We start from the raw sequence: 26,192 nt of genomic DNA on the forward strand, positions 1-26,192 counted from the left end.
GCTAGCTCTACCGCTGAGCCCCAGCCCCAGCCCCAAGGTTGAGTTTTTAAAATCAGTTGAGGGGGCTGGGATTGTGGCTCAGAGGTAGATCGCTCGCCTTCGCACCTGTGAGACCCTGGGTTCGATCCTCAGCACCACATAAAATAAATGAATAAACAAAATTAAGATATTGTGTCCATGTATAATTTTTAAAAAATCAGTTGAGAAACAGTGGGAAAAACAGGAGCAGCAGAAAGCAAAAAGAGTAGGAAGTGCTGGATTGAACCCGAGTCTGACCGGCTTGTCCGCTGTTCTTGTAGAGTCCTTCTCTATCCCCAAATTCCACATCAGCCCCCCTGGAATGATCACAGAAGGAGAACAGCTCCACATTAAGTGCACGATTCAAGTGACACACCTGGCCCATGAAATGCCGGAAATCATCATCCAGAAGGACAAGAAGATCGTGGCCACCAACACCAACAGAAAGAACCCCGAGGCGGTCTACTCAGAAATGGCCATGGTGGAGCACAACGGCAACTACACCTGCAAAGTGGAGTCCAGCCGCATTTCCAAGGTCAGCAGCATCGTGGTCAACATAACAGGTAGGGCTGCTGCTGCAGGAGAGTGTTTGCAAATGGTGGGCTCAGGAAGCAAGTGTGCTACCATCCAGGATGGCCAGTAAGAATGGAGACTCTTCCTGCCCCTTCTCCTCTGAATGAATGTGCTCAGCTGGCCTTTGATGCTGGTGGGGGAAAGCCAACACACAGAGAGTCGGCAGTCTGCTGTGTTGGTTGAGTACTCAGGTTCTCACGACAGACCCCAACCCTGCCACTCACTACTTCTGTGTCCTTGGGTGAGTTATTGACTTCACCTCACTCTGAGAGATGGAGATGATGGCACTCACCTTATAGGACTATTATAGTGATTAAATAACTCTGCTCTTTTTTTTTAGAGAGAGAGAGAGAGGGAGAGAGAATTTTTTAATATTTATTTTTTAGTTTTCGGTGGACACAACATCTTTTTTTTTTTTTTTTAAAGAGAGAGTGAGAGAGGAGAGAGAGAGAGAGAATTTTACATATTTATTTTTTAGTTCTCGGCGGACACAACGTCTTTGTTTGTATGTGGTGCTGAGGATCAAACCCAGCACCCTGTGCATGCCAGTACTACCGCTTGAGCCACATCCCCAGCCCAACTATGCTCTTAAGTGTTAGCACAATGCATTGTACAGAATAAGCACTCAAAGAATATTTACTATGTATCTATGATCATACTGCATTTATCTTTCTTCTGTGCCAAGCACTATGTTACATTCCCAGTAGTTCCTACAATATAGGTCAGGAAAAAAATAATAGTAATAATTTCCCATTGTGGAACACTGTGATAGGTTTATACATGTTTTTATTTAGTGCTTGAAACAATTCTACGTGATAGTTATTTTGATACCACTTTATGGATATGAAAACCGAGACCGGGAGATTAGTAACTCACCTAAGGATTAGAAGGGTCACCAGGTGGCAGAATAAGAGTCACCCCCCAGACTGTCTGATTTCCAAACCTGTGTGCTTGAAAGTTCCCTCTGATTCCTACCCCCTCACCTGGCTTCATTTTTCTCTAAAATACTTATTACTAAAAATATATACATATATACTCTGTTTCTCTTGTTTATTGGATGTATTCAGCCATTAGAATGTAAGCTGCTGAGAGCAGAACCAATTATCCATTTTATTTAATATTTTTATCTTTAATTTTTTTTTTTTTTTTTGGTGGTGCTGGGGATTGAAGCCAGGGCCTCATGCATACTACTCAAGCATCCTACCACTGAGCTACATCCCTAGCCAATGCTATCTCCTTAACACCTGGAACAGCACCTGGCCATAGTAGGAATTCGATACAATTGTTATTTAACAGAAACAGAGAGGACAGGCTCTTCTTGGTCCCTCAGCAGAAGTGTCCATTCATGCTTGTGTCTGTTCCTTCACTCTTTCATTAAGCCCTCCACTGAGTGTCCAGGCACAGCCACAGTCCCCAGTGTCATAGGTCGGAGGCCGCCAGCTACTCATCTGGGTGAGTGGCATATAGGTTAATTCCAGCAGCAGTCTGGAATTCCAGTGTCTGCTGGAAATTTAGTGAATTATTGAGAATGACAGATAATTTGATGGCTCATGACATTTTTCACTGATGGGATTTATATTATCTCATTAGAGAAAAGTATTGAGTCAACATATATCAAGCTCCTTCTGTATTCTGGGCAAGTTATTGGGAATAGAAGCTGCCCGAGACCAGGTTGTGCCTTTGAGGACCACATGGACACAGACAGACCAGTCTGTGGCAGTTTGTTATAGTCTTAATGGACTCACACATGCTGCCTAGGACACTTTCCCTGGATAACTTTCTCCCAGAGACCATTCCCTGATTTCCCAAGGTGAAGTTCAGTGTCCCTTCTACAGGCTCTGCTGTCAACACCTTGTCAGAACTACCCACTAGATGTAAATGCTTTCAAGTCAATAATTGTTCTTTGTGCACTGCTGTCTCCCCAGTGCCTAGCAGGTACCTGTCCCAGAGATTGCCTGCAATAAGTTCTTGTGGAATGAACTGTGTGAATAAACAAAGAATTCGGTAAATCCATGCATCAATAATTGCCACATTACAAATTGCAACCCTTCTCTTATCTATGTCTGTGAAATCAGTGGATCAGCAGGCGAGGAGAGCCTGTCCTGGAGACCCAGGCCCAGAATAAGTCTAACCCTTTAAAAGTTGTGCTCATCAGGTAAATGAGAAGCAAAGACCTTCTGCAGGAAGATGGAGTTGGTTCTGCCAGGGCCACACTGCCCCTTCCAGGGGCAGGAACCCAGACACACCGTCTCCTTCCTCCTGGCTGTTTTTCAGAACTGTTTTCCAAGCCGAAGCTGGAATCTTCCTCCATCCGTCTAGACCAAGGTGAGATGTTGAGCTTGTCATGCTCCATCCTAGGAGCACCTCTAGCCAACTTCACCATCCAGAGGGACGGAGTGATTGTGTCGCAGGACCAGAACTTCACCAAGATCGCCTTTGAGTGGGACAGTGGCAGGTACACCTGCACCGCAGGCATCGGCAAAGTGGTCAAGGAAAGCAACACAGTCCAGATCACCGTGTGTGGTGAGTGGGTCCTCGCCAGCCCCGAGAGTGGGAGGAAGGGAGCGGATCTCCCGCTGCAGGAGTCTCGGGTCTGAAGGCAGATCAGACTTAGGCAGGGCAAGAATTGGAAGGAAAGAGGTGGGAAATCGAGATTCCACACAGAGCAGGAGGGTGTTCTTGCCCAGAGTCCATGTGAGAGGCAATATAAGGAAATTGTCGTTTGTCCGCCAGGATCAAGTTCAAGACTTTATTGCGCCTTCACGCCGATGGTGTGGCCTCAGAATTGACAAGATTCTGGCTGCTGGTGCAGGCGGTCACTTGAAAGGCCAGGGAGGAAACACTGCTGAGTCAGCACTAAATACTAAGATCTAAGTTCCAGAATTTATCCTTATCCCAGCTAATCAGAAGGGGCAGGACTTCCAATGGGCGGACAATAGAGCCGGGCTTCTGGCACTTAAATGTGTACCCGAGATCCGGTTAAAACAGTAGGTCAGGAGGGGGCCAGATGCTACCCATCCAGCTAGTGCATTGGTGATGCTGATGCTGCTGAGCCCTGGACCATGATGTGAATACGAAACCCCCATCAAGCTATTACTCAATCACCGTGCTGCAGTTTCATTGGTGGCTGTGGCTTATCCAGCTGAGATTTTAGTCACAATTGAACCAGCCTGTTTCCAAGTCTCTAAATCCAACTCAAAGGAAAGAATGCAAGAGATGAATGTGGGTCACTATATTTTACCTTTTTTTTTTTTTATCATTGCTGCTCTTGGGAGGAGGTCACTGGTGATTTCATCTCATAAGGTTTATCAATAGGCTAACTTCAAAAATTGACCTAGAAGCATTCTTATCTCTTGAGGCAGGTAATTTACATATAAGGAATGGCTGAGGCACTGAAAAGAGTTTGTTTCAAAATGTATTCTGTTTGGGTGCTTTCCATACTTTCCTGTATCTTTGCTTAACACACAGAAAAATACTGTATATATGTGCATGTAAGAAGTTTTAAAATATAAACATGCACTTATGAGGCTATAATGATTTCCTTGAATTTGTATTATTCTTTAGTTGGACTAGGGCCCTTCTTTTTCCCTCTCCCTTATTAACACACACACACACACACACACACACACACACACACACACACACACTCTGCATGGACAGTCTTGTCTTCTAGAAGTCCCTTAAAAATCAGTAAGCAGGCAGGCATTTGAAATTACCATGGTGACAGAGAGAGAAAAACCCAGAGTTTGAAGAAGCAGTGTCTTGGGTTGGATTCATTGCTTCAGTCCCATTTGTACAATTTCCCTCTGTTGTTCTAGAAAAGCTCTCCAAGCCCAGGATATTTCATGATGCCAAGTCTGAGATCATAAAAGGACAGACCATAAGAATCAGCTGCCATTCGATCAATGGAACGTCACCTATTTCTTATCGCCTTTTGAAAGCCACTCATGATGTAGAAGTACAGACGAAGCTCTCCAAGGATCCTGCAGTATTCGAAGACAAACCAACCCAGGATGTAGATTACCAGTGTGCCACAGATAACTGCCATTCCCTCCCCGGAATGGTCAGTGAGGTTCTGAGGGTCAAGGTGATAGGTAAGTTGCTGTATTATAAAAAGAAATCATGTCGGGTTGGGGTCTTTGGTCACCTTTGGAGGGTTTGGAGTTGCCCAGGGATTGTGGGGACAAGAAGAGAAATGGGTGATATTTGTATGAAATCCATAAACCCAATATACATTAAAGCAAACCCCAGTCATGGGTCAGGAAAATATGATGCAGCCAGTGTAATCTCTTTTCAGACCTTTCAAGTGAATGGCTAGAATAGCATATGCAGGACTTGAGGAAGCCTGAAGTTGTGTGTTTGGGTTTCCTTAACTCTTGCTCTTTTTCAGTTGAACTGAGAACTATCCCTGAGAATCATAGGCCAGAGCTCTTCTCTGTAGTGGACCCTGGTGGAGCAATTCTGTCATGTGTAGAACCTGTAGCAATCAGAGCTACAGGTGTGATCTCCTGGGAATTGCTAATATGTACCTGGGATTCTCATACTCAAGAGAAATGTACCATCGTCTTAAGGATGGGTATTTTTCCTTAAGTCTCTATCTTGTGCCTCATAGAAGACTTAGGAGCACCATTGCTTGCACTTTTTAGATATTTTGCATCCAGTTGTAAGAAGTTTAATAAGGCATCGTCTTCACTGTCCTTTGTTCCCTTTTGTTTAATGGCTGCGTGATAATCATTAACATGGCTTATTAACTGCATATTATGCTTGCAAAAAAGAGCCAGAAGAGGGAAGAAGGACATGGTAAGAATGGGTTCTTGTGAAGATTAACCTAGTGGCTGTATCATTGAGAAGAAGTGGGGTTTTGAGGTCTCAGGATTCATGAAAAGGCAAATGCTGAACCCCATGTGAATTCATTGGTTAATTTGGGTCAATATTAGTGGCTAACATTTACTGAGCTCTGACCATACATCTAACCCTGTGTGAAGTATTGTAGTGAATTATTCTAATTAAGACCCACAATCACCAGAGAGTAGTAGGAGTGGTATTCTTGTTTTACGACACAGCAACTAAGGCTCAGAGCAAAGAGCTGATGGGTGGTGGTGCTGCCATCTTGGTTTCCTACCCCTGAAAGCTGAAATTGATTCGTGGGTGCTTTTCGCGCTTACCTGGGGGTGTCTTTGGAGTCTTAACTGGGAGTTTCCCAACCACTTTATGACCTGCTTCATCTTTTGCTTTTGTTTTTTAAGTTGTGATAAAATATGCACACTGTGAATTTACCCTCTTAGCCATTTTTTAGTGTAGAGTTTGGTGGCATGAAGCACATTCCCATTGTTGGCTAGCCATCACCACTGTCCATCTCCAGTCTTTTCATCTTGCAAACACACACACACACACACACACACACACACACACACAATAGAACATACAAGTTAGCTTGATAGTTGAGCCGACTAGTCAATAATGCGCAAATTGGTGAGTGAATGGAGGTGTCCCCTAGTGTCTTACGTTTAATCCATTAGTGAGGACAGGAGGTGTCCATTACTGCCTTCTAGGCTAATCAGGGACGGGAGCATGAAAAAGGTGGGATGAAAGGAGCAACTTAAATTAAAAGCACAAGCCAAGTCCAAGTCACAGCCTGGGAGGGAGGCTGGCCATGGGCTGTGGTCACTTTAGGTTCCTTCTCTGTCCCCCTTCTTCACTCAGTCCTAATCCTTTTCCTGCTTTCCAGCCCCGGTGAATGAGGTCAGACTTTCTATCCTGGCGAGTCAGGAGGTGGAGTCTGGGGAGGAGATTGTGCTTCTATGCACAGTGGCTGAAGGGACTGGTCCGATCACATATAAGTTTTACAAAGAAATGGAGGACAAACCCTTCTATCAAGTAGTCACAAATGAAACCAATGCACATTGGCGCAAGACAAAGGTTAGCAAGGAGCAAGAGGGACAGTACTACTGCACGGCTTCCAACAGAGCCAGCCCGCAGCGAAGCAGCCCCCAAAGCAACACCCTGGCAGTCAGAGGTGAGTTGGGATCTCCACAGCGGGTACGCATGGGCTCCAAGGGGCAAGGACACAAATCATACCCCTTGTAAGAGGGAGTGGGTGGGAGGTCAGCTCAGGTGACTGAGGGTCAAGAGAACAACATCCTCAAGCTCTGTGTCTATAAAGTGACAGAAACCCATTCAAATTAACTTGGGTAAAAAAGAGGAGTTGGGTGCTATAAGAAATCAGGAGTATTTCATGAAGTCCCAATTCCAAATTCTTGGCAAAAAGACTCTAAATAACTCAACTTTGGGTCAAATATTTGCCCACGGGATCCCTGTGGCCAAGGGGATGGGGTCATGCAGAATGGACATGGCTGGGGAGTCCACCTATAGGTGTGAGGGTGGTTTCCTAAAGCAGGAGGAGAGCTGATCAGACACCCCAAAATGGGGTCTACCCCAGCACACTCAGTTTGATCCCACCTTGAAGATCATAGCTGGCTTTGGATTATAGCAGAAGCAGCAAGTTCCCCACCAACTATGAGTTCAGCATCCCTCAGAGGTAGATGCTAAGGAAAGATACCAGTTATAAGGATTGTAAGGATCAGTCTCCATTTGATGATTTACCTGATATCATTTCCTGCCGACCCAGGAAGAACCGATATATTTCTTTCTTTCTTTCTTTCTTTTTTTTCCCCTCCATTTCCAGTCTTTCTTGCCCCATGGAAGAAAGGACTCATTGCAGTGGTCGTCATTGGAGTGATCATCGCCACCTTGATAGTTGGGGCCAAATGCTATTTTCTGAAGAAAGCCAAGGGTGAGCACAGTTGCTTCCTTCCATTATTTATGACAGGTTGTCCTGGCTGAGAACGCAGCTCGGATGTACAGTGCCCTAGAGGGAGCTGGGGAGGTGCACCTGGTTTTTCTCCTTGGGGTGTTACCTTGACAACCAAAGATCTAGCCTTGGTGGGTGTGGGGCTTCTGTCGCCCCTGGATGTAGCTAGGCAAAATGAAAGGGGCTGCTTTCCTCCTTGGGCGGGCCCACGAGGGAACGTGGAGGGAAGTTGCATCTTCATGTGATCAGAGAAGCTGTTTCTGTGGGGTTTGGCCACTTCCAGTTCTCTAACACACACCCTGAAAGCTTCCCAAATAATTTGCCAGTTGGGCAATGGTTTCTACCCTGTGCTTGGGGGCCAGGCATGGGTGGGGAGCCAGGAACACCTGCTGGCACTCAGGACTCAGGTCAGCTGGCCCAGACTCAAGGAAAAGGGCACAGAATCAATGATTTCTGCAAAGAAATTTTTTCATAGGGTAAGGTTGGGTTCTTTGGGGGAGACTCTGGTGCTGGTGCCTGGGATGAGCGGGGGCCCGCTGGGATGAGCAGGGAGGGGCCGTGTGTTTTTTCTCAGGCAGGAAAACTATAATTCCCTGGGAAGAGACAGGCTCCCAAACAAACCATTCCCAAGTCTGCCGCTGGCCTTGGTCTTCGGCCAGCTTGGAATTAAAAACACAGGGATTGATTTAGCCTTTACTTTTTGAGATTGTCTTGAACCAAAGAAACAGCTGCCCAGTTATCTGATCGATCTGCCCCCTGTGCCATTGCCCCCATCTCCATCACATCTCACCAGCAAAAACCACATCTGGCTCAGAGAGTCACAATGTGGTTTATCTGGAAAGTGGATGTGAAATCTCTTTGACCAGGAGAACAACTCCTTCTTTCTCTTCTCTATCTCTCTGAAAATTGTGAATGTACTTAACTTTATTTTCTTTCTCTTTTTTTAATGGGTATGCAAGTCAAATGTCACTGAAATGACTATTACTATCTGCTGTGGATACAGGCACCTTACCCTGACTTTGGTTTTTCTCTTTCCTTTTTTAAAGCCAAACAGATGCCCGTGGAGATGTCCAGGTCAGTGTCTTTGTAAGAGGGCGCACCTGTTTTTGTGGGCATGGGTGGACTTTTCTGTAGGGAGAGTCTGGTCATTAGGAGGTTTTCAGTGGTTCTTGGCAAAATCAGAAAAAGGAAGAGTTGTGTGTGTGTGTGTGTGTGTGTGTGTGTGTGTCTTTGTAGAAGACTGCCATCTGTCCTTCCATGGGAGAGAATGGTCTTATTCTGAGATCATGTCCTTCTTAGACTATTATTTGTGAAATCCTCTTTTCCATACCAAATTATAATGGTAATAGAGGAGCATTTAAATTTTTTATTTACTTGGAAAAATAGAAATGGCCTTTAAAAAATATTATTTTACTTTTATCATTCTTGAAAAACAAAATCCAAGGCTATAGATATTATTGCTGTGTTATGGAGAGAAACCAGCACAGGAATGCATTCATGAAACTAAGGGCATCAGATAAAGAACTCCTTGGCCCTGTCTCTTAGTTTAACAGCAAAAAGTTCAGTCAATCATTTAGAGCTAAAGAACTTGTTAGTTTTCCAAATGGAAGAGTGAAACTTTCTTTCCTTTGAAAAGCTCCTTCTGCTTTCTCGTGATCTTCCTTTATCGATTTTGTTAATTTGGGGTTAGAGAGGGGGGAGAAATATATATGTGTGTACATATCTATATCTATCTATCTATCTATCTATATAATGATATATTTATATATATATAATATATTATGTTTAGACTGTATTTCATTATATTTAAAAATAATTCTATGTTTTTTTTTCTTCCTTTTCAACTTTAATTTTAAGGCCAGCAGTACCACTTCTGAACTCCAACAATGAGAAGATGTCGGATCCCAATATCGAAGCCAACAGCCATTATGGTAAAGTCCTGGTTTCCTTCAGTTGCCAAGAGTTTTACCAACTAAAGTGGGTGGGGTTAGAGTTAGAAGGGAAACCCTGGCTTCTAGCAGGGGTACTTATCTAATCAGGCATTAGACGGTGAGCTAATAAGCAAAACAAAAACTTTAAAGGAAAGAAGACAGAACATTTTATTCTATTTTCACCACCTTCTAAACTTCCTGTTGAATGAAACCTGGAGAAAACGCTAATGCCTTGTAGCCTTCAAATACTTTGAATACTACCCATGAGAAACAGCCTGCACGTGTAAGGCAGGGACCAGAGAGCAGATTAGAGCCCGGATAAAACCTCTTCTCAGGTGGAATTACTACAAGCACAAGATACTTGTTTTGAGGTTTCTCCCAAGCTTACAGGTCTGCGCCAACAGTGTGGGTGGACAGTCCCAGCAGTTCTTAATCCTGTTACATCTGTGAAAAAGTTGCCCCAGCAATTTAGCAACCCCCATTGGGCTATAATTATGTCCCACAAAAGTCCCGTCCCAAATCATTTTTGGAACAATTCTCTTTCTTTTTCAGCAGTTTTGGAAATAGAATGCCTATGTTCTTTTCCAATTCTGTAACAATGTTTCACAAAATAAGGTATTTCTTTCAATTCTGTAACAATGTCTCACAAAATAAGGTATTTCTTTTCTTTATTTTTTTTTTTTTGTAGTTGTAGATGGACAGAATGCCTTTATTTTATTTGTTTATTTTTATGTGGTGCTGAGGATCGAACCCAGTGCCTCATGCATGCTAGGCAAGTGCTCTACCACTGAGCCCCAGCCCCAGCCCAAAATAAGGTGTTTCTAAGATATGTATTTTACAGGGAGATATGTTTTAAGAATTGAGCAGGGGCCCAGGTATGGTGGTACGTGCCTGTACATCCTAGTGAATCGAGAGGTTGAAGGGAGGATGGCAAGTTCAAGACCAACCTGAGCAATTTAACGAGGCCCTAGGCAACTTAGCAAGACCCTGTCTCAATATAAAATAAAATAAAAAGAGTTGAGTAGGGGGCTGGTGGTGTAGCTCAGTGATAGATGCTCACTTAGCATGGGCGGAGCCCTGGGTTCCATCCTTGGCACTACAGAAAAAAAGGAAAGCAGAAGAAGTCAGGTGTAGAGGCACATGCCTGAAATCCCAGTGACTCAGGAGACTGAGGCAGGAAGATCACAAGTTTGAGGCCAGCCTGGGCAACTTAGTGAGACCCTATCTCAGAATAAAATTTGAACAACAGTGGTGGGGGGGAGATGTAGTCAGTGGTAGAGTGCTTGCCTAGCGTGCACAAGGCCCTGGGTTCAATCCCTAGAACTGGAAAAAAGAAAAAAGAACCAGAGAAACTGTTTTCAAAAAATGTACTGAATATTTTGAACAAAGTAATCTACTGCTATAGAGAAAATAATACCTTTTTGGTATAAGGGGGGCTCTGTTGGTATATTATATCATTGCCACTAAATACAGCAGTGCTTTATATTGATATAGTTATATTAAAATATAAGATTTTCTTCTAATTTTTCAAAATGTAGAAGATACTCCATTTCTTACATTCTCTTGCTGTGTTCTCTTGTTCTTATTCTCTTGTCTCTGCATGGATTTTATGATTTTAGTAATCATAGTATCAATTAGTTCAAATACATGATAGAAAATCGTGTGTTCTTCAAGAATAGTATTTATAACATTTGTAAGAATTATCTTTTTAAAATATTTTTTTTAGTTGTTGATGGACCTTTTATTTATTTACATGTGGTGCTGAGAATTGAACCCAGTGCCTCATGCATGCTAGGCAAGCACTCCACCACTGAGCTGTATCCCTACCCCAAAGGTTTTTGTTTGTTTATTTGTTTTTTAATCTATACTCACTAAGGTGATATCAATCCAAGCTCCAACCAGAGAGGATTATTTAACCAGTCTCCTTCATGTCGTTACTGACTGGTCCCTTCAAGAAAGGGAATAGTCCAGAAATCAAGCTATTTGCTCACATTGGACAATTTTGAATTCCCAACAAAAGTGCCCCTTCCCACCCATGCCTCTCACCCTTTGATGGTAGGGGTTCCACTGGTGTTAGGAGAAGACCACCTAGCAGGTCTTGGGGCCCACAGGGAGACCAAGGAGGAGGCCCAGAGACATGACTCTTAGTCACTTACACCACTAAAGAAGTCATGCTTGACGATGTGAGTGGTATTGAATTTTTTAAAAATTATAGAAAATGAGAATTTCCATTATCACTCATCCTAACTAATGGTTATTTTTTAATTAGGTTATGGCGATGATGTTGGAAACCATGCAATGAAACCACTAAATGAAAATAAAGGTAAGTATTCTAAGAGTTTTATTAGAAACTTTCACATTAAAAAAAAAAAAAAAAAACCATAGGTAGCTGGGCACCGTGGCGCATGCCTGTAATCCCAGTGGCTCGGGAAGCTGAGGCAGGAGGATCATGAGTTCAAAGCCAGCCTCAGCAAAAGCAAGGCGCTAAGCAACTCAGTGAGATCCTGTCTCTCAATAAAGTACAAAATAGAGCTGGGATGTGACTCAGTGGTTGAGTGCCCCTGAGTTCAGTAACTCCTCCCTAAGAAAAAAAAAAAAAGAAAGACCCACAGGAAAAGAAAACTAAAACTTGAAGGTGACTAGATAACCTCCCAGCCCTCGTGATGACTCTGTGACTAACTGGTGTGTAAGATGGAGATGATTAAGTGCTTCCTTTAAAGATGCTACCTAATGTCCCTAGTGATAACCAACTTAAGGGTGAATCGGTCCTACCTAAAAAGCAATGTCCAGATTCAGAGGGAACTATCAAATAAGGAAGCAGGATGTCCTTCCTCTTGGATAGTTGACTTGGATATTCTTTTTTTTTTTTTTTTTTTGATACTGAGGATCGAACCCACGAGCGGCTTTTACCACTGAGTTATATCCCCAGCTATTTGTTTGTTTGTTTGTTTGTCTATTTATTGTTTGTTTATTTAATTTTATTTTAAGACAGGGTCTTAGTGAGTTGCTGAGGCAACTTTGTCCTTGAACTTGTGATCCTCCTGCCTCAGCCTCCCAAGTTTCTAGGATTACAGTTGTCCACCATGCCTGGACAACTTGGAGATTTTTCAAGATGATCAACAATAGATAGTGTGCAAACTCAGTGAAGTCAGACTAAATCATCTTTCGTCAAGTTCCTTTCCATCTAGGCTGCAATCATGGGAGTCAAAACTCCTAAAGATATAAAAGAATTCTGTAAAACCCTGTTTTTGTAAAGTATCCTTGACTACAGGATCATTGTGTAGTTGCTGGTGAGAATTCCTGATTCTTTAAGCCTTAAAAAAAAAAAACATAATAAAAATATTCTGAGTTGAAAACACACCAATTTCCCAGATTTCTGGTAGCACCCAGAGAGATTTCATTACCTTGTCTGCCTCAGACACTCAAAGCCTCTTGGGGCTGGTGAGCCTGCTCCCGAGGTCCTTTCCTGCATGCTGGGGATGGCATAGAAAGCATCGCAGCATGGAGGGGTCAGGTGTTTGGAGGGAGCCTGAATGGGAGTTCATTGTCATGGCTGATCTTGAGCTATTTTCTGTATCCTCTGACCTGTTATAAGTCCACTCACCTGGACCTCTGCCACAGGATCCATCCACATCCAAGTGAACGGGGAGTCCCAGGCCAGTGGCGGACTCCTCCTACCTTCCTAGTCTGAGGTTTCTTGTCCACTTACAATGGAGCTCCACCTGCATCTGGCCGCTCCCCTCCACATTCAGAAGACTTTAATAATTGGGATAAAAATCTCTAAGGTAGCCCGATACCCCCAAGGGAGATGCTGTCTAAACAGGGTGCTGTGGTTCCTTTGAACAGACTCTCTGAGCTCAGATGTGGAGTATACAGAGGTGGAAGTGACCCCAGTGGAGCCCCATCAAGGTAAGCCCCCCACCACCGCAGTGAGCCAAGCCCATGCTTTGCTCTTGATTTGGGTATAGGCACCACGTTGGGGGTACTGTGCCCATTGAGAAGCGTCTCTCTGAAGGGAGATGGTCAGCAGATCTACAGGATGTGCCAAGGCAGGAGCTGTAAAAATTTAATAACTGTTAGTTATGAAGCTATGAATAATGGTAACACATGTTGAGGGTTCACTACGCATGTGCCAGGAGATGACTGAGGACCGAGCAAGTTGTTCCTCTGGAAGGGACCTTGAGAGCAGCCTCACTTTGAGGTATTCAATTTCTCCCAGAAGTGGCCCTTTGCCCACAAGCAGTATGTTCCTATGCAGACTGAACATGTGTCAATCATCGCACCTGTTAAGGTCTGGGATTTGCTCTTTAGAGGGTCACTTTTGAAAGCACAGAATCCCATCCCGTGGGAATGGTGGCACTGGATTTATGCCTCAGCTTAAATAAAAGTAATGTGCCAATGGAGTGAAAATGTGCATGGTACTCTGTCTTGGGCAGGCCATCTGGAAGTCCCCATCTCTGGTTCAGTGCTGGGAGACTGACGGAAAGTGGGCCAGTCCACAGCAAATGCCAGAACATCAATCTTAGTTTCTTTTGGCACCAATCAAAAACCATGCTTCTCCTAGTCCTCCTGCTCCTCAGCTCCCTCGAGGTTCTTGCATGCTCGAAGGAAACAGCCATCAAGAACCTTCCGGCCCTGCTGGAGTGCTCCTTAGGACCCTTGCCATCCGTCTCCCTTCCTGCTCAGGCTACAGCCAGGCTGTTCTCGGCCAGGCGAGCCTGGGCAGTTTTCCAGGCTGGGTCTGCCTGTCATGAGCCAGAGCCATGTGGTCGTGGCCACGTCCTGAAGCCATCTCTGGCTCTGGGAGGAGTTTTGGAGTCCTTCCTAACTTTCTTGTTTAGCATGGTTTGGGCACCGTGCCGATGGGTGTGTGCATAGAACATTTCTGAGAAAGCTGTCCCATGCAGTCCCTGGGCTACATGCTGTACTCTGGGCCCCTTTCCCGTGGTGTTCCATCAGACTAGTCCTCAGAGCTGTGGACTGCTCAGTCTGCACCAGCGACAAGTATCCCACTTCCAAGTCCCAAATGGACCCAAGAGGAGGGAGGGTCACCGCAGCCTTGATTTCCTCCTCTTTTTCGTTTTCTTGTAAAGTGATTCACTTATTGAGCAGAGATGAGACCCACGAGGGCCCAGCTGCTGTGCAAGAAGCAAAGGCACAGCCAGCCTCCTCCTCAGGGAGGGTCTCCTCAGAGGCAGCCAGGAAAACAGGGAAGCACAGCCACAGATCCTATCAGATGGTCCTAAGTGCCAGAAAAGAGCAAAACCGGGTGCAGAGAAGGCGTAAAAGGGGACACTTGTTGAGGGCTGGCATTTAAGCTGGGTCCTGAAAGAGGCAAAGAAGGTGATCCCCCAAAGAGGGAGGGTTGGGGGGCCCAGGAAATAGGCAGGGCAGTGTGTGGCAATGCAGAGCTTGGCTCCTTTAAGATCTGTAAGGAGGCCTGTGTGTCTGCAGAGAGGGACAGATAGACAGGACAGATGAGGTGAATGAAGCTGGGGAGGATGGAGTTGGGGCTGGAGCATGTAGGACCTCTGGGGTTTTCTTTGCATCTTATTCTAAAAGGATTAAGGAGCCTTTGGAAGCTTTAGGCAGGGAAGTGTCAGGTTCCACTGTCCTTCTGGAAGATCTCATGGTCAACACAGAAAGTGCGGCAGGCGTGAAGCCTAGGGTGGGACCAAAACGTTGGCAATGAATGGACTCTAGATATATTTTGGAGATAGACCATAGCATGTGATGACAATTTAGTGGCCAGGACAGGAGAGACTAGAATCACTGCATGTTCCTGGATGGAGCAGCTGCAGGCACGGTTGTGATGGCTGAGGTTGGGAGGAACCAGCTCCTATCGACATCTGATTCAGCTGGTGGAGTTTGACATGCCTGAGAGAGACCCAGGAGGAGAGAGCACAGGGTCTGGTGCTCAGGAGGGACCCCACTTGGGCTGGGAAGGGTGGGACTGTGGAAGGCGCCCCACCAGCCTGAGCTTGGTGCGCCAGCTCCATTGCTCTGCATCCTGGGTTTGGCCCCGTGAGTGACAGCTTACTTCCTCCTAAGAGGATGTCAGACTCGGAAGGAAAGGGAATGGATAACAAGAGGGCAGCGCTGCTCAAAGATTTTGAACATAAGTGGAAAAACACTGCTCTCCTCTTGGTTCATGACCCTCCACACTCCACTGAGTGCTCCAGTCGGCAGTGAAGCCAGAGGACAGGGGCGAGGGAGTTACTGCACATTTTCTGTCTGCAGTAAACAGTGATGCTCCCCTGCCACCCAGGGCACCAGGCTTCAGATCCTCCCATGGAGGGCCAGGTCCTGCCTCTGCTTCACAGCTTACTGGGCCAAGGTGCGTGGGACTATGAGGGCCCCAGGGTGCCTGGGAGGCTTTGAGTGTAAGGAAGCTGTGTTCTGCCCTTGGAAAATGTCCTTTTGCCATTCCTTGGGGAACGGCTATGGAGATTTCCATGATAGGGTGAGGCAGGCGATTGCCTTGGGTGTTCCCTGCCAAGTGGTGCAGCTATAGGTTGCAGCCAAACCAACTTGTGGCCTTTCCAAACTTGCACAAACGTGCATAGTGTGGGCCCTGTGTAGAGCTGGCATGAGGGTCACTTGGGTGGCAATGGGGAGATTCCAGAGGACTCAAATTGAGTTCTCTTGTCCCAGCCTCTCCTTGAGGCTAAGGGGTAGTGGGGCAGCTAGGCCTGAGCCTCCAGGGTCAGCCCCTGCCTTCCCATAGGTGGGAGTGGGCATTACTAGGCGAGAGGGCTTTGTGGGTTCAAGACAAGTGGTGAGTGAACTTGACCTGGTCTTGGCCAATTCAGTCCCCCTTTCTTCAGGCCTCCTCTCCTCCAACTATAGAGGATGGGATGAGGACCTTGTCCAGCTCTAATCCTTGCTGGCTGCTGACCAAGTGGTCACAGGGGGTGGAGGAGGGGCGGGAAGGAACTCGTTAAATCCTGGTTTGCTGCCTGTTTGCTCTGGGGCTGTCTGCTGGGAAAACCCCATGACGTTGAGCCTTCTCTGCCTCCGTTAACATAGAAAAACAGAAGCCAAAATAAAGCCCTCTCCGGAAACATTGCTGACAGCAGAGACAAACACCCTGCTAACCTGGTTTAGTCATTAGCAGGCAGCTGCTGCCACGGGGCTGCAAGAGGAGGGGAGCCAGTGATCAGCTGCACCCCACCCTTTGCTGAGCTGGGCAGAACTAGGTAGGCAGGCAGCAGTAGAGGCCGGGGTGCAGCTCTGCCTAGAAATAGAAACGGCCCTGCTGCCCTGAGCTATGAGGTGATGGGGAGGGAGTCAAGTACAGTAACTCAGGTCCACAAAGTGTGTCCCCAGGATGAACAGAGAAGTCTCCTGGCCGTGTCTTTCTGCCCCAGGACAGTGGAGTTCTCAGGGTGTCCAAGCTCCCCGGCTTGGCCACCAACTCTACCCCTCGCCGTGCCCTTCTCCCCTAACTCCACTGTGGATCTGGGTCAGAGGTGAGCTGGCAGTGACCCCCATGCACAGCACCCTGTGGCATTTGTCACAGCGTTAGGCTCATGAGCACCCTGTGCCCACCTGCCTGCTCCACATCCTGGAACTGCTGAAAGCTGAGACCAGATCTGACCCCCTTTCCTCCCTCCACGGTGCAGGGCACACAGAGCGCCTAGGTTATGTTGAATGGGTGACTCCCCCGGGCTTGACATTGTTCAGGGGGTCCCTTGGGGATGTGGAGAATTGGCTAGCAGATTTGGGGCTCCTAGAACTTCCCTCTATATCACCAAACTAGAGTGGAGCGTCGTGTGGGCATCTCTGCTGTGCCTCCTGAGTTCTCCTGAAGCAGGCATCCTGCAGTGAGAAGCCTGGTACCTCTGCCACTCCACCGAGCTCCAACCTCTGCCTGAAGGGAATCACTCTGAGTCTTCAACAAGGCTTTTGTCACCCCAGATGCCCCAACTTTGGCTGTGGGGATTGGGGCACCCCCAGACTCCTCCCCGGCATGCAGTCCTTCACTCAGGAACCATAAGTACTCAGTGTCCAGTGAAAGAGATTTCAGTCCTAACCCATCCCCAAAGAAGCCCAGATTCCTCTGGCAGCATGTTCTAGCTGATAGATGGAAAACCTGAGGGTCAGGGCTGATTATGCCAAGACCTACCTGAAGCTCAGGGGTTCTGAGGTAGAGACACCTGCAGGATATTGGCTAGCACTCGCACTGTCATATCAAACTATGACAGGTGCCCCCAGGTGACTGTGTGAGGCCTGGGAATGGAAAGTACTCAGGACCTCAGCCACTGGCCTGGAGGAGCTCAGGGCCTGCCAGAGGAGTCAATGGGAACAGAGTCAATGTGTATAGGTAAATGTCCCCAAAGTGTAGTGGGAGCACAGGGGCCCAGGTAGCTGACTAGGGTATGAGCAAAGGGGTGTGTGAGGTGCATACAGGAATACAGGGGCAAAGCTGGGCCAGAGTCTTGGAGGAAAGGACAGAGAGGAAGGACAGTGTCAGCTTGGATGTGAGTGGGGTAAGGACGGGAGAAGGCTGTCCCTGGAGCATGGGGCGTAGAGGGTATCCCAATGCAGTTATAGACCCTGGTGTGCCCTTAGGAGAGAAATGTCCCCGCACCACTGTGATGGCAAGAAGTATCTTACTCTGCCTGGGGGGCCTCCTTTCTACAATGAGACTTCCTGGTTTTTTGAGCAAAGAGGAGCTAGGGAAGTGGCCAGGATCCATCTTGTTTCTTTAGGGTTCTTGGGTGTGCCTGGGTGTGGATATGGTGTGTGAGTGTGTACACATGGTGTGAGTGCCTGTATGTACACAGTTTGTGTGTGCCTGCTTCAGGGTGCAACCATGTGTGTCTACACACAGAGGATGAGTGCGTGTGGACATGGGGTGCGTGTACGTGTTTCTCTGTACCTGTCTGGTTTGCTCCACACCCAGGTTGGTCATCTTGTCCTCTATTCTGAAAGGATCTAACCCGGAGGATCTCAGCCCCAGTTGCACATTAGAATCCCCTGGGGACTCCTACTAACACCAGTGCCAGGGCCCACCCCAGGCCCGTCAGCGAGACTGTGGGGGCCCAGGTGCTGGCACTGAAAGCAGCCACCCAGTCACCTAGAACTGTAGGCGGTCTTTGGTCCAGCTAATTCTCATAGTCACCAAAAATGCCAGTCTCCACCCCAGAACTCAGCACCTGGTTCTGCTCTGGGGTGGGGGGGGGGGATGGGGCAGAGCAGCTGGCACAGAGCTGTGACTTCAGGGAAAGGGGGATGGGCTGCTGAGCTGGGGCTGCAGGCCTGTGTGGATCCCCTCCCATTGGCCCCTCAGGCTCAAGGTTCCTCTGCACAGGTGGCCCTGCCTCACAGTGGCCTGTTGACCTCCTACTTCAGCCCAGGAGTGACCCTGGTTAGGCTGGGACCTTCTGAAGTCGAGGAATGACAAAGTCTCAATGCTTGGCTGTGGGTACTGCTGGGGTGGGGGATGGTATAGCCGTGGGCTGGCCTGGGACCCAGAGGCAGCTACTGACTTGTGCCTGGTCCCTTTTTCAGCTCTGGGAACGAAGGGGACAGAGACGGTGTACAGTGAGATCCGGAAAGCCAACCCCAGTGAGTGAGGGGCCCCTGGTTCTCCTTGGTGTGTGTGGGGGGGGTGCTGGAGTCACAGATGGGGCCTCGGGAGTGGGGAGGGGAAAGAGGAAGCAAAGAAGGTACAAAGGGCGTCACCTCCTGCACCAGGGTTTCTGTCTCCCCTCCACCCACTGCTGCTTTTGCTGTGTCTGTTGTCAGCAAGTGCTTACTACCCGAGAGAGGCCACGCTGCACAGCCTACATACCCTGTATGTATGGTGAGGCCAGTGAGCCTCCCTTGCTCCCTCATGGGACTGCGGCCAGGGCTACCCAAGGCCTTAGGCAGAATCAAGAGCTGTGCTTTGAAGATGCCCTAGTGGCGGCTCCGGGGCTGGGGTGGGCTTATGGATCTGCTTCCACTTCCTTTCCTTTGTGCCCAGCCTCAGGTCAGCCCCCTCACTGCCCGCTTCTCTCTGAAGAACACAGTTGAAATTGGGGAAGCTGGGGAAGCACCCCCAAATTGTGTTTTTTATAGAATTATTGTATTCAATTCTGGTGAAATGGAATCCACAAAGAGTACTTTCAAATTCTGAAAGGAAGTCAGCAACCCAAGGACACAAACAGGGCTGGGGATGTCACTCGATGGTAGAGCATTTGCCCAGCCTGTACAGGCCCTGGATTCAATCCCCAGTCCTGGGCGGGGGGGACCATAGAGGTACAAAAGGTATAAACCTCTACCTCTGAATCTCTTGCTTTGTACAGTAGACATTTATGTAAGTGAATTCTTTGAAATGGAGTCCTTAATAGCTGAAAAACACCTGTAAAAAGTGCTACTCAGAGTGGTTCATGAACCTGCAGCAGCAGCAGCAGCAATCTCGGTCAGACCCACATCCACTGAATCAGATTCTCCGGAATCTGAACTCAAACTCTCAGGGGATTCTGATGCTGCCCACATTTGAGAAGTGCTCTCTCTCTCTCTCTCTCTCTCTCTCTCTCTCTCTCTCTCCCTCCCTCTCCCCCCCTTTCTCTCTCTCCCCCTCTCCCCCCTTTCTCTCTCTCTCTCTCTCTCTCTCTCTCTCCCCTCTCCCCCTTTTCTCTCTCTCTCTCTCTCCCCCTCTCCCCCCTTTCTCTCTCTCTCTCTCTCTCTCTCTCTCTCTCTCTCTCTCTCTCTCTCTCTCTCTCCTTTCCTTCCTTCCTTCCTTCCTTCCTTTCTTTCTTTACCAGGACTGAACCCAGGGGTTCTTAACCACTGAGCCATATCCCCAGCCCCTTTTATATTTTATTTAAAGACAGGGTCTCACTAAGTTGCTGAGGCTGGCTTTGAACTTGTGATCCTCCTTCCTCAGTCTCCCAAGCTGCTGGGATTATAGGCGTGGGCCAGAGCACCTGGCAAGAAACATTGTCTTTAAAGGAACTATTCAATGACCTGATGAGCCTACTTTTTATCTCAGAATGATTACTCTTTAATGCATCTTTGTTTAAAATAAAAAGTATATTCATGAATAGAGCAGGAACTTAGCCACTTGTGGAACTTAACACTTTTTGAAAACCTTTGCTGGGGAATTTTTGGTTCAAGTGCCTATGTAAACATATTCAGAGGTAGCAAAATATAAATTCAGAAATAAAAGCTGTACCATTGAGTTACATCCCCAGCCCTGTTGATGCCTTTGAGTTGTTTTCTATATTTTGTTCAGTGGAACAGAAAAGTGAGAGGTAGCGTTCAAGGTTGAACCCATTGGTCAATTGTGTAAAATGCCTCATCAGTTTCCTAATGTCTTTGGAAATTGCTCACTCTCTTGGGTCAACGCTGAAGTATTCAATTTCAGTTGCTTCAGTTATTTCAAAAGCTCATAGTTGAGCACTTACTCCATGTACTAAGTGGCCTATTCCATCATATCTTTCCACCCTCACAACAAATCCCATTTTGCAGATGAGGATGCTGAAGCATAGAGAGGTTAAGATATTTGTTCAAGGTTCACACAACAAGCAAGTCTCTAAGAACCAGCCCTTCCAGGAGTCAAAAGGAGTGGTTAGAACTTGGGGTCTCTATAGCATCTTAACAAAGAGCAATAAATTTATAAAGTAGTGACAAAACAAAGGATGAGGGGCTTGAGGCTTCCAAGGGGAGCAAATGGAAAGGTAAATATCTGGGGGAAATTAATGGAGTAAGATTTGCTGGTGTAGGTTCATCTTGGCACCAACTCTCCATCTTCATGGCCCTGAAATATCCCTGGGAGGAAATCCCCCGGTCTCAGAAGTTATTACTTTTAATCAAATAAGGAAGCCCTGAGGAGACTCCTTTTGGCATCTGTCGATGTTCATTTACCTCTAGCTCAAAAGAAGCCAAAATGGCCTATTTTGAAGTGATCATTTTCTTCTGATCTCCTAAGGCAGCCAGCTGTTCCAGCAGGTCCTCGTGGGGGTCCCATGGCTGGTTCTAGATTACTCAGTCCTGGGCTGTTGCAAACTGACTTCTTAGGCTGGAAACAGGGGCATTGTAAGAAGCCAGCTCTCGTAGGGTCTCGAGGTGGGGAGGAGACAGGGAGCCCCTGTCCTGGTGCTGCATTTACCAGGTGTGTGACTTCCACCAAGAAGTCTCAGCCCCCAGAGACTCAGATTCTTCCACTTCTGAACAGCGGTGGTATTGAGTGAGAAAGCGGGGTGAAATGGGATCTGGGGCTGTGGCGTTCATTATTCCAAGCAGTCAGTGTGTGACCCCCTAGTATGGTGAGCATTATTCAATTTTACTTTAAAATTGCCAAAGTTGCTGGAGGATCTCAGGCCCTACAGAGTGCAGTACCTCGCCCAGAACAGGACTAGTCTCTGGACTCCCAGGCCTGGGGAGAAGCAGGGCAGTAAGGGCTCTGGTCCTCTGCGGCCTGTTCTCTAACCTGGCAGGTCTGTAACCTGCCCAGGGGCTGAGGGTAGAGAGAGCCCTGAGTCTTACATGGACTGTAGCCCTTGGGGCCTGCAGCTGCTAACGGGTCCAAGGGGTTTCCTGTCTCTGAGTATTCCCCTTCGGCCATTGCTCAAGGAGGAAAGACCACAGGCCACATCTGATTCCTTTTGGTTCCTCTTCCTCTTATTGATTTGCTAAAGGACAGGTTTGAGGATGTCTTTCCTCAGTTCTCCGGGACTCCCTTAGTGAAACTATCTACTCTGTAATCCCCTTTTCTCTACTCCCCACCCCCAAACAGGGATCCCTGTCTGCCTCGGGGAAGCCAGATGATCATCCAGGGGGCCAGATCCTTCAGTCGCTGATATTCCACCCACGTTGGGCTCCTCCCACACTCATCCTTAACATTCCTCTACTTACCCTTCCCCCAGAGCTTATGAAGAACAACCCTTTCTCCTGGCACCTCCAAATCTTTATCATTCTCCAGATTCTTCAGCAGCTCCTTGCTCCTGGTACGACTCCATCTCTGCCTCTCTCTTCGGTTTCATGTTAATTTTTTTCTCTGTACCCCAATTCCCTTCAGGTTTGGAGCATCCCTTTCGCCTTTCGTAGTGACAGGCAATATTTATTGAGCACCCCTGTGAGTGAGACCTGGGAACCCTCACTTCCTCCTCAAGCCTAGAGTTGATGGGGCCTGATTATCGTTCCTGCTCTACAGATGGGGGAGGTGGGCCTAACGGTTAAGTAATGTGTCCTTGTCCCACAGCCAGTGACACAGCAGGCACTGAACCCAGTGGAGCCTGGCCCGTGATGGTACTCTTCCAATTCTTCCCATTTCTTCTCTGTGTTGCCAAACCAACTGGACGCATGCTTCTCACTGGCCATCTTCCTTGCTTTGGTTTCCAGTACCAGCTTCATTAGAGAATCCAACTCTGTCTACTTTAGAAATTAAGAATAACATCCTTGTGTGGCCTGGGTGACCCTGGGCACGTCATGGACCCTCTCAAGGGCTCAGTCGCCTTCTCTGGGAAAAGAGGCAGAAGGGCTATGCTCTGGATCCACAGTTCTCAAGATTTATTGAAACACAGCTTGTCTGGCAACCTACCCCGGCCCAAGCTGCCGAATTTCTGACTTAGTGGGTTGGAGAATTTGCATTTCTCACACAGTTTTCGCCCGTGACTGGTGCTGTTGGTTTGGAGAACTTACTTTTGAGAATCATTCTACAAGCTAATCATTGTGGGAGACCCTCTGCGCTCCCTCCATCCTAATTGTGCCACACAGATGCTGCTTCTTGTTGGAAGGCCAAGGGTCTTTCTTGCTCTCTAGGAACCCTGGCACGATCACTCAGGGTTGACTGGCAGGAAAAACCCAGAAACAATTTGTGTGCGTGGCAGGGGCTGACTCCCAAAACACAGACCCAGGGTGGGTGGCCGGGCAGAAGGATCAATGGGCCTGGTGGGTGCAGAGCAGGGCCTTCCTTCACATTCCTTCCTCTCCTCTGCACCATCTTCTAACTGGCAGTACTTCAGCACTGACTATTTTGGGAAATGGCTCATAGGGCGTTGTTCTCACTCTTATGCCCCCTTGTCCCCTGAGTGATACAAAGGAAAACCGCTCCCCTAGATAAGCAAAAGGGCATGGGCAGCCTGCCTCCAAGGAGCCCCAGGGTAGGGCCTGGAGAGACTTGGGGGACAACCAGGAATCCTCATGGGGTGCTCACAGCCTGTGGGAAACACCTGGTCTTTGCATTCTTGGCTTCAGCTCTAAGCTTAGCTTTCTTTCTTTCTGAAAATGCTTCTAAAATATGCACAACACCTGCCATTTTCAAATGTGCAGTTCAGCGGCACGAAGTCCAGTCACATTGTTGGGCAGCCATCACTTTTTCTAACCCTCTTCATGTCTCTCAGATGAACCTCCATGCCCAAGAACCGGTGACTCTGCTCTCCCCTGGCTCCTGCCAATGCCCATTCTGCCCTCTGTCTCTGTGAATTTGGCCAAACGCAATGTTGATACCTGTTGAATGAAGCAGTGGTCAAACCAATGATCTTCAATTCCTTCCAATCATAACATTCACGGAGTCTCCAGGTCCCGGCTTCTGGAAGTAGGGGTCATTCGTCTTTGCCTTGGTCACCCCCAACCCGTCCCCCTGAACATGTTGAAGCTGCCGGGGGGATCATCCCTTCTAAGAGTTAGTCCGCGGGTCCCTTACAGCTGATTCTAACCCTTAATCCACAATGTGACTGTAAGACCCCACAGATAGTTTCTCCTACGCCCGAGTTTCCCCTCAGATCTGAACGAAGTTCTGCTTCTCAGGAGCCAAACCCACTGTGCTCCTGCGGCATTCGAGTTGGCCACCCTGGGGGGGGGGTCATTTCCTGTTGGGGCTGTTCTCAGAAAAGCTACCCTTGGGACACTGGGTGGCAGGGGACGTGGTGAGGACCAGGGGTATCTGCTCCCTTAAAAACATCATGGATGTCTGAGTTTCTGGCACAGAGTGAGCCGTGGACGGCTGAGCAAGCGGCTCCTCAGATGAGGAGGGGACCCGTCTGACTCAACAGATAGGGCTGGGGCCTACAGCACGGCACAGCCACAACAGGAAATGGTCATCAGGAAAGAGCCAAAGAAAAGGAGGCCTCTGGGCCAAGTCCCCCCTGGAGGGAGAGAAGAACACTTGAGAGTCAGTCCCCACCCATCCTGCAAGGCCCCAGGCCAGCCAGGTCAGGAGGCACTGCCAACCTGCCCCCCAGATGGTTTCCTCCTTCAGCATGCAAGATGATAAAAAAAAAAAAAAAAAAAAAAGGTACCTGTGAAAAATGTGGATGCTGCAGGGCATGGGGCGATGCCCGGAATCCCAGGTACTCGGGAGGCTGAGGCAGGAGGATCGTAAGTTTTGAGGCAACCCTGTCTCAGAATAAAAAATAAAAAGTTCTGGGGATGTAGCTCCTTAGTAGACTACCTAGCTCCAAAACAACAACAAAATGCTACTACCATCAAATTCTATTTTTATGTTGGTTCTATTACCAAAAACTATAAGTGGACATGGACTTGGTGTTTCATCGTATTATTAGCATATTTGAATTTTTAGTGATCCACACTCAAATTGTTTTAGGAAGCACAGCCTTGATGCGCTTTCTCCCCTGTGTCTGGTTGGGACTGTGGCAGAGCCAGTGTCTGGGCTGGTTTGGTTCCTTCCAGTCAGAATTGGGTTGGGAAGTGCTGCCTGCAACCTGGCTCCATGTGCAGAGGTGACACTAGGTTCAACCCTTGGCTATTGTGCCATCTTCTGGCCCAGGTAGGACAGAAGAGGGGCCCCTTAGGAACTTCTGGCCCTGTTCCTTCTGGAAGGGAGGGCACAAATTGAGTGTGAGATGATGGGGCTGGGGGGAACTTGCAGAAACAGGCTATTTTTAAATTAGAGAAACAGATGGGCTGTGGTTCCTGCTGTGACAGATGGTCCCTGAGATAGCCCAAGATCTAGAAGGAACTGGGTTTGAACCTGGGGGCCTTCCCCAGGCAGCTGAAGACGTTCCCTACTCTGTCCTCAAGTCTTTGTCTGCAGTGGGCTTTCTGGAAAATCCGTCCCAACACGGGAGCCACTGACCATTCAGGATTCGTGGGGGCAAAGGCCAGCATCTTCTCCCTGCTCAGGAGGTGTCAGCCCCCCTAAACCTTAAAGACTCAAATAATTAGTGAAAGAGCAAAACACAAATAGTCAGAAATGTATTTACAAAAGCAAAGTCCCCGAGAGAGATCTAGTCCACATGGGAGCTGGAACTAGACAAAGGAAAGATGGCTCGGGTGGTTTATTTCAGGGGGGACGTCAAAGGCAGGGATAAGGTTTCAAGGGCAGTCTGGCTTCATGGGGTCTTGCAGTCAGCAGGTTGATTGACATCTGGGCAGGTCACACCCATCTCAGGTGCTGTGTGGGATCTCTGGCAGAACTTGAGGGGGAAGTTCACCTGCATCAGGTGGTCTGTCCCTGTGGGGGTGCCACGGGACCTTCCCAATGCCAGACTTATCCCCTCATTAGGCTACGGTGAGCAACATAGTCCACACACAGCCCATGGATGGTACGAGTTAGGGCCTGGTCCTGCTCAAAGCGGCAAACCAATCCCTTGTCTCTGAGCGTGAAAGCCACCTCTAGCCAGCACAGGCAGTGACCCCTCTGCCTCCTCGCAGAGCTTTCTGTCATCGTTGGCTTCTCTCACCCTCGCTCTCCTCTTCCTGACTTTCGGTTGGGGCCGTTTGCACGATGGTGGCCTAGCATGGCCAACCAGCCACAGCATGCCTTCCAGGAAGGAGACAATGGGCCTCCTAGGAACTGGGACGTGACTCTCCAGGGAAAGTGGAAGGGCCTGCCCTGCCCTCCAGAGAGTTTGGCTATATATATGCCAAGAGCCTTGGCCACATATGTACTCCTGCTCTGTGGA

General features: G+C 47.8%; 1 protein-coding gene across 4 annotated transcripts in view; it reads left to right on the forward strand.

Annotated features, from left to right (window-relative positions):
• Pecam1 (platelet and endothelial cell adhesion molecule 1) overlaps positions 1–26,192 on the forward strand; it is a 73,165-nt gene that overhangs the window by 41,254 nt on the left and 5,719 nt on the right. For 3 of the 4 annotated variants that reach the window (XM_013359918.3, XM_078041876.1, XM_013359919.3), the window contains 10 exons: positions 300–581; positions 2,866–3,114; positions 4,410–4,685; positions 6,320–6,607; positions 7,277–7,384; positions 8,449–8,476; positions 9,260–9,333; positions 11,603–11,656; positions 13,180–13,242; positions 18,850–18,906. In XM_013359918.3, the coding sequence (XP_013215372.1) occupies positions 300–581; positions 2,866–3,114; positions 4,410–4,685; positions 6,320–6,607; positions 7,277–7,384; positions 8,449–8,476; positions 9,260–9,333; positions 11,603–11,656; positions 13,180–13,242; positions 18,850–18,906 (1,479 nt within the window). The remainder of the gene's footprint in view (positions 1–299; positions 582–2,865; positions 3,115–4,409; positions 4,686–6,319; positions 6,608–7,276; positions 7,385–8,448; positions 8,477–9,259; positions 9,334–11,602; positions 11,657–13,179; positions 13,243–18,849; positions 18,907–26,192) is intronic. The other variant, XM_040268584.2, reaches the window with a different exon arrangement.

This window comes from Ictidomys tridecemlineatus, chromosome 3, assembly GCF_052094955.1.
Source record: "Ictidomys tridecemlineatus isolate mIctTri1 chromosome 3, mIctTri1.hap1, whole genome shotgun sequence".
Lineage (NCBI taxonomy): Eukaryota > Metazoa > Chordata > Mammalia > Rodentia > Sciuridae > Ictidomys > Ictidomys tridecemlineatus.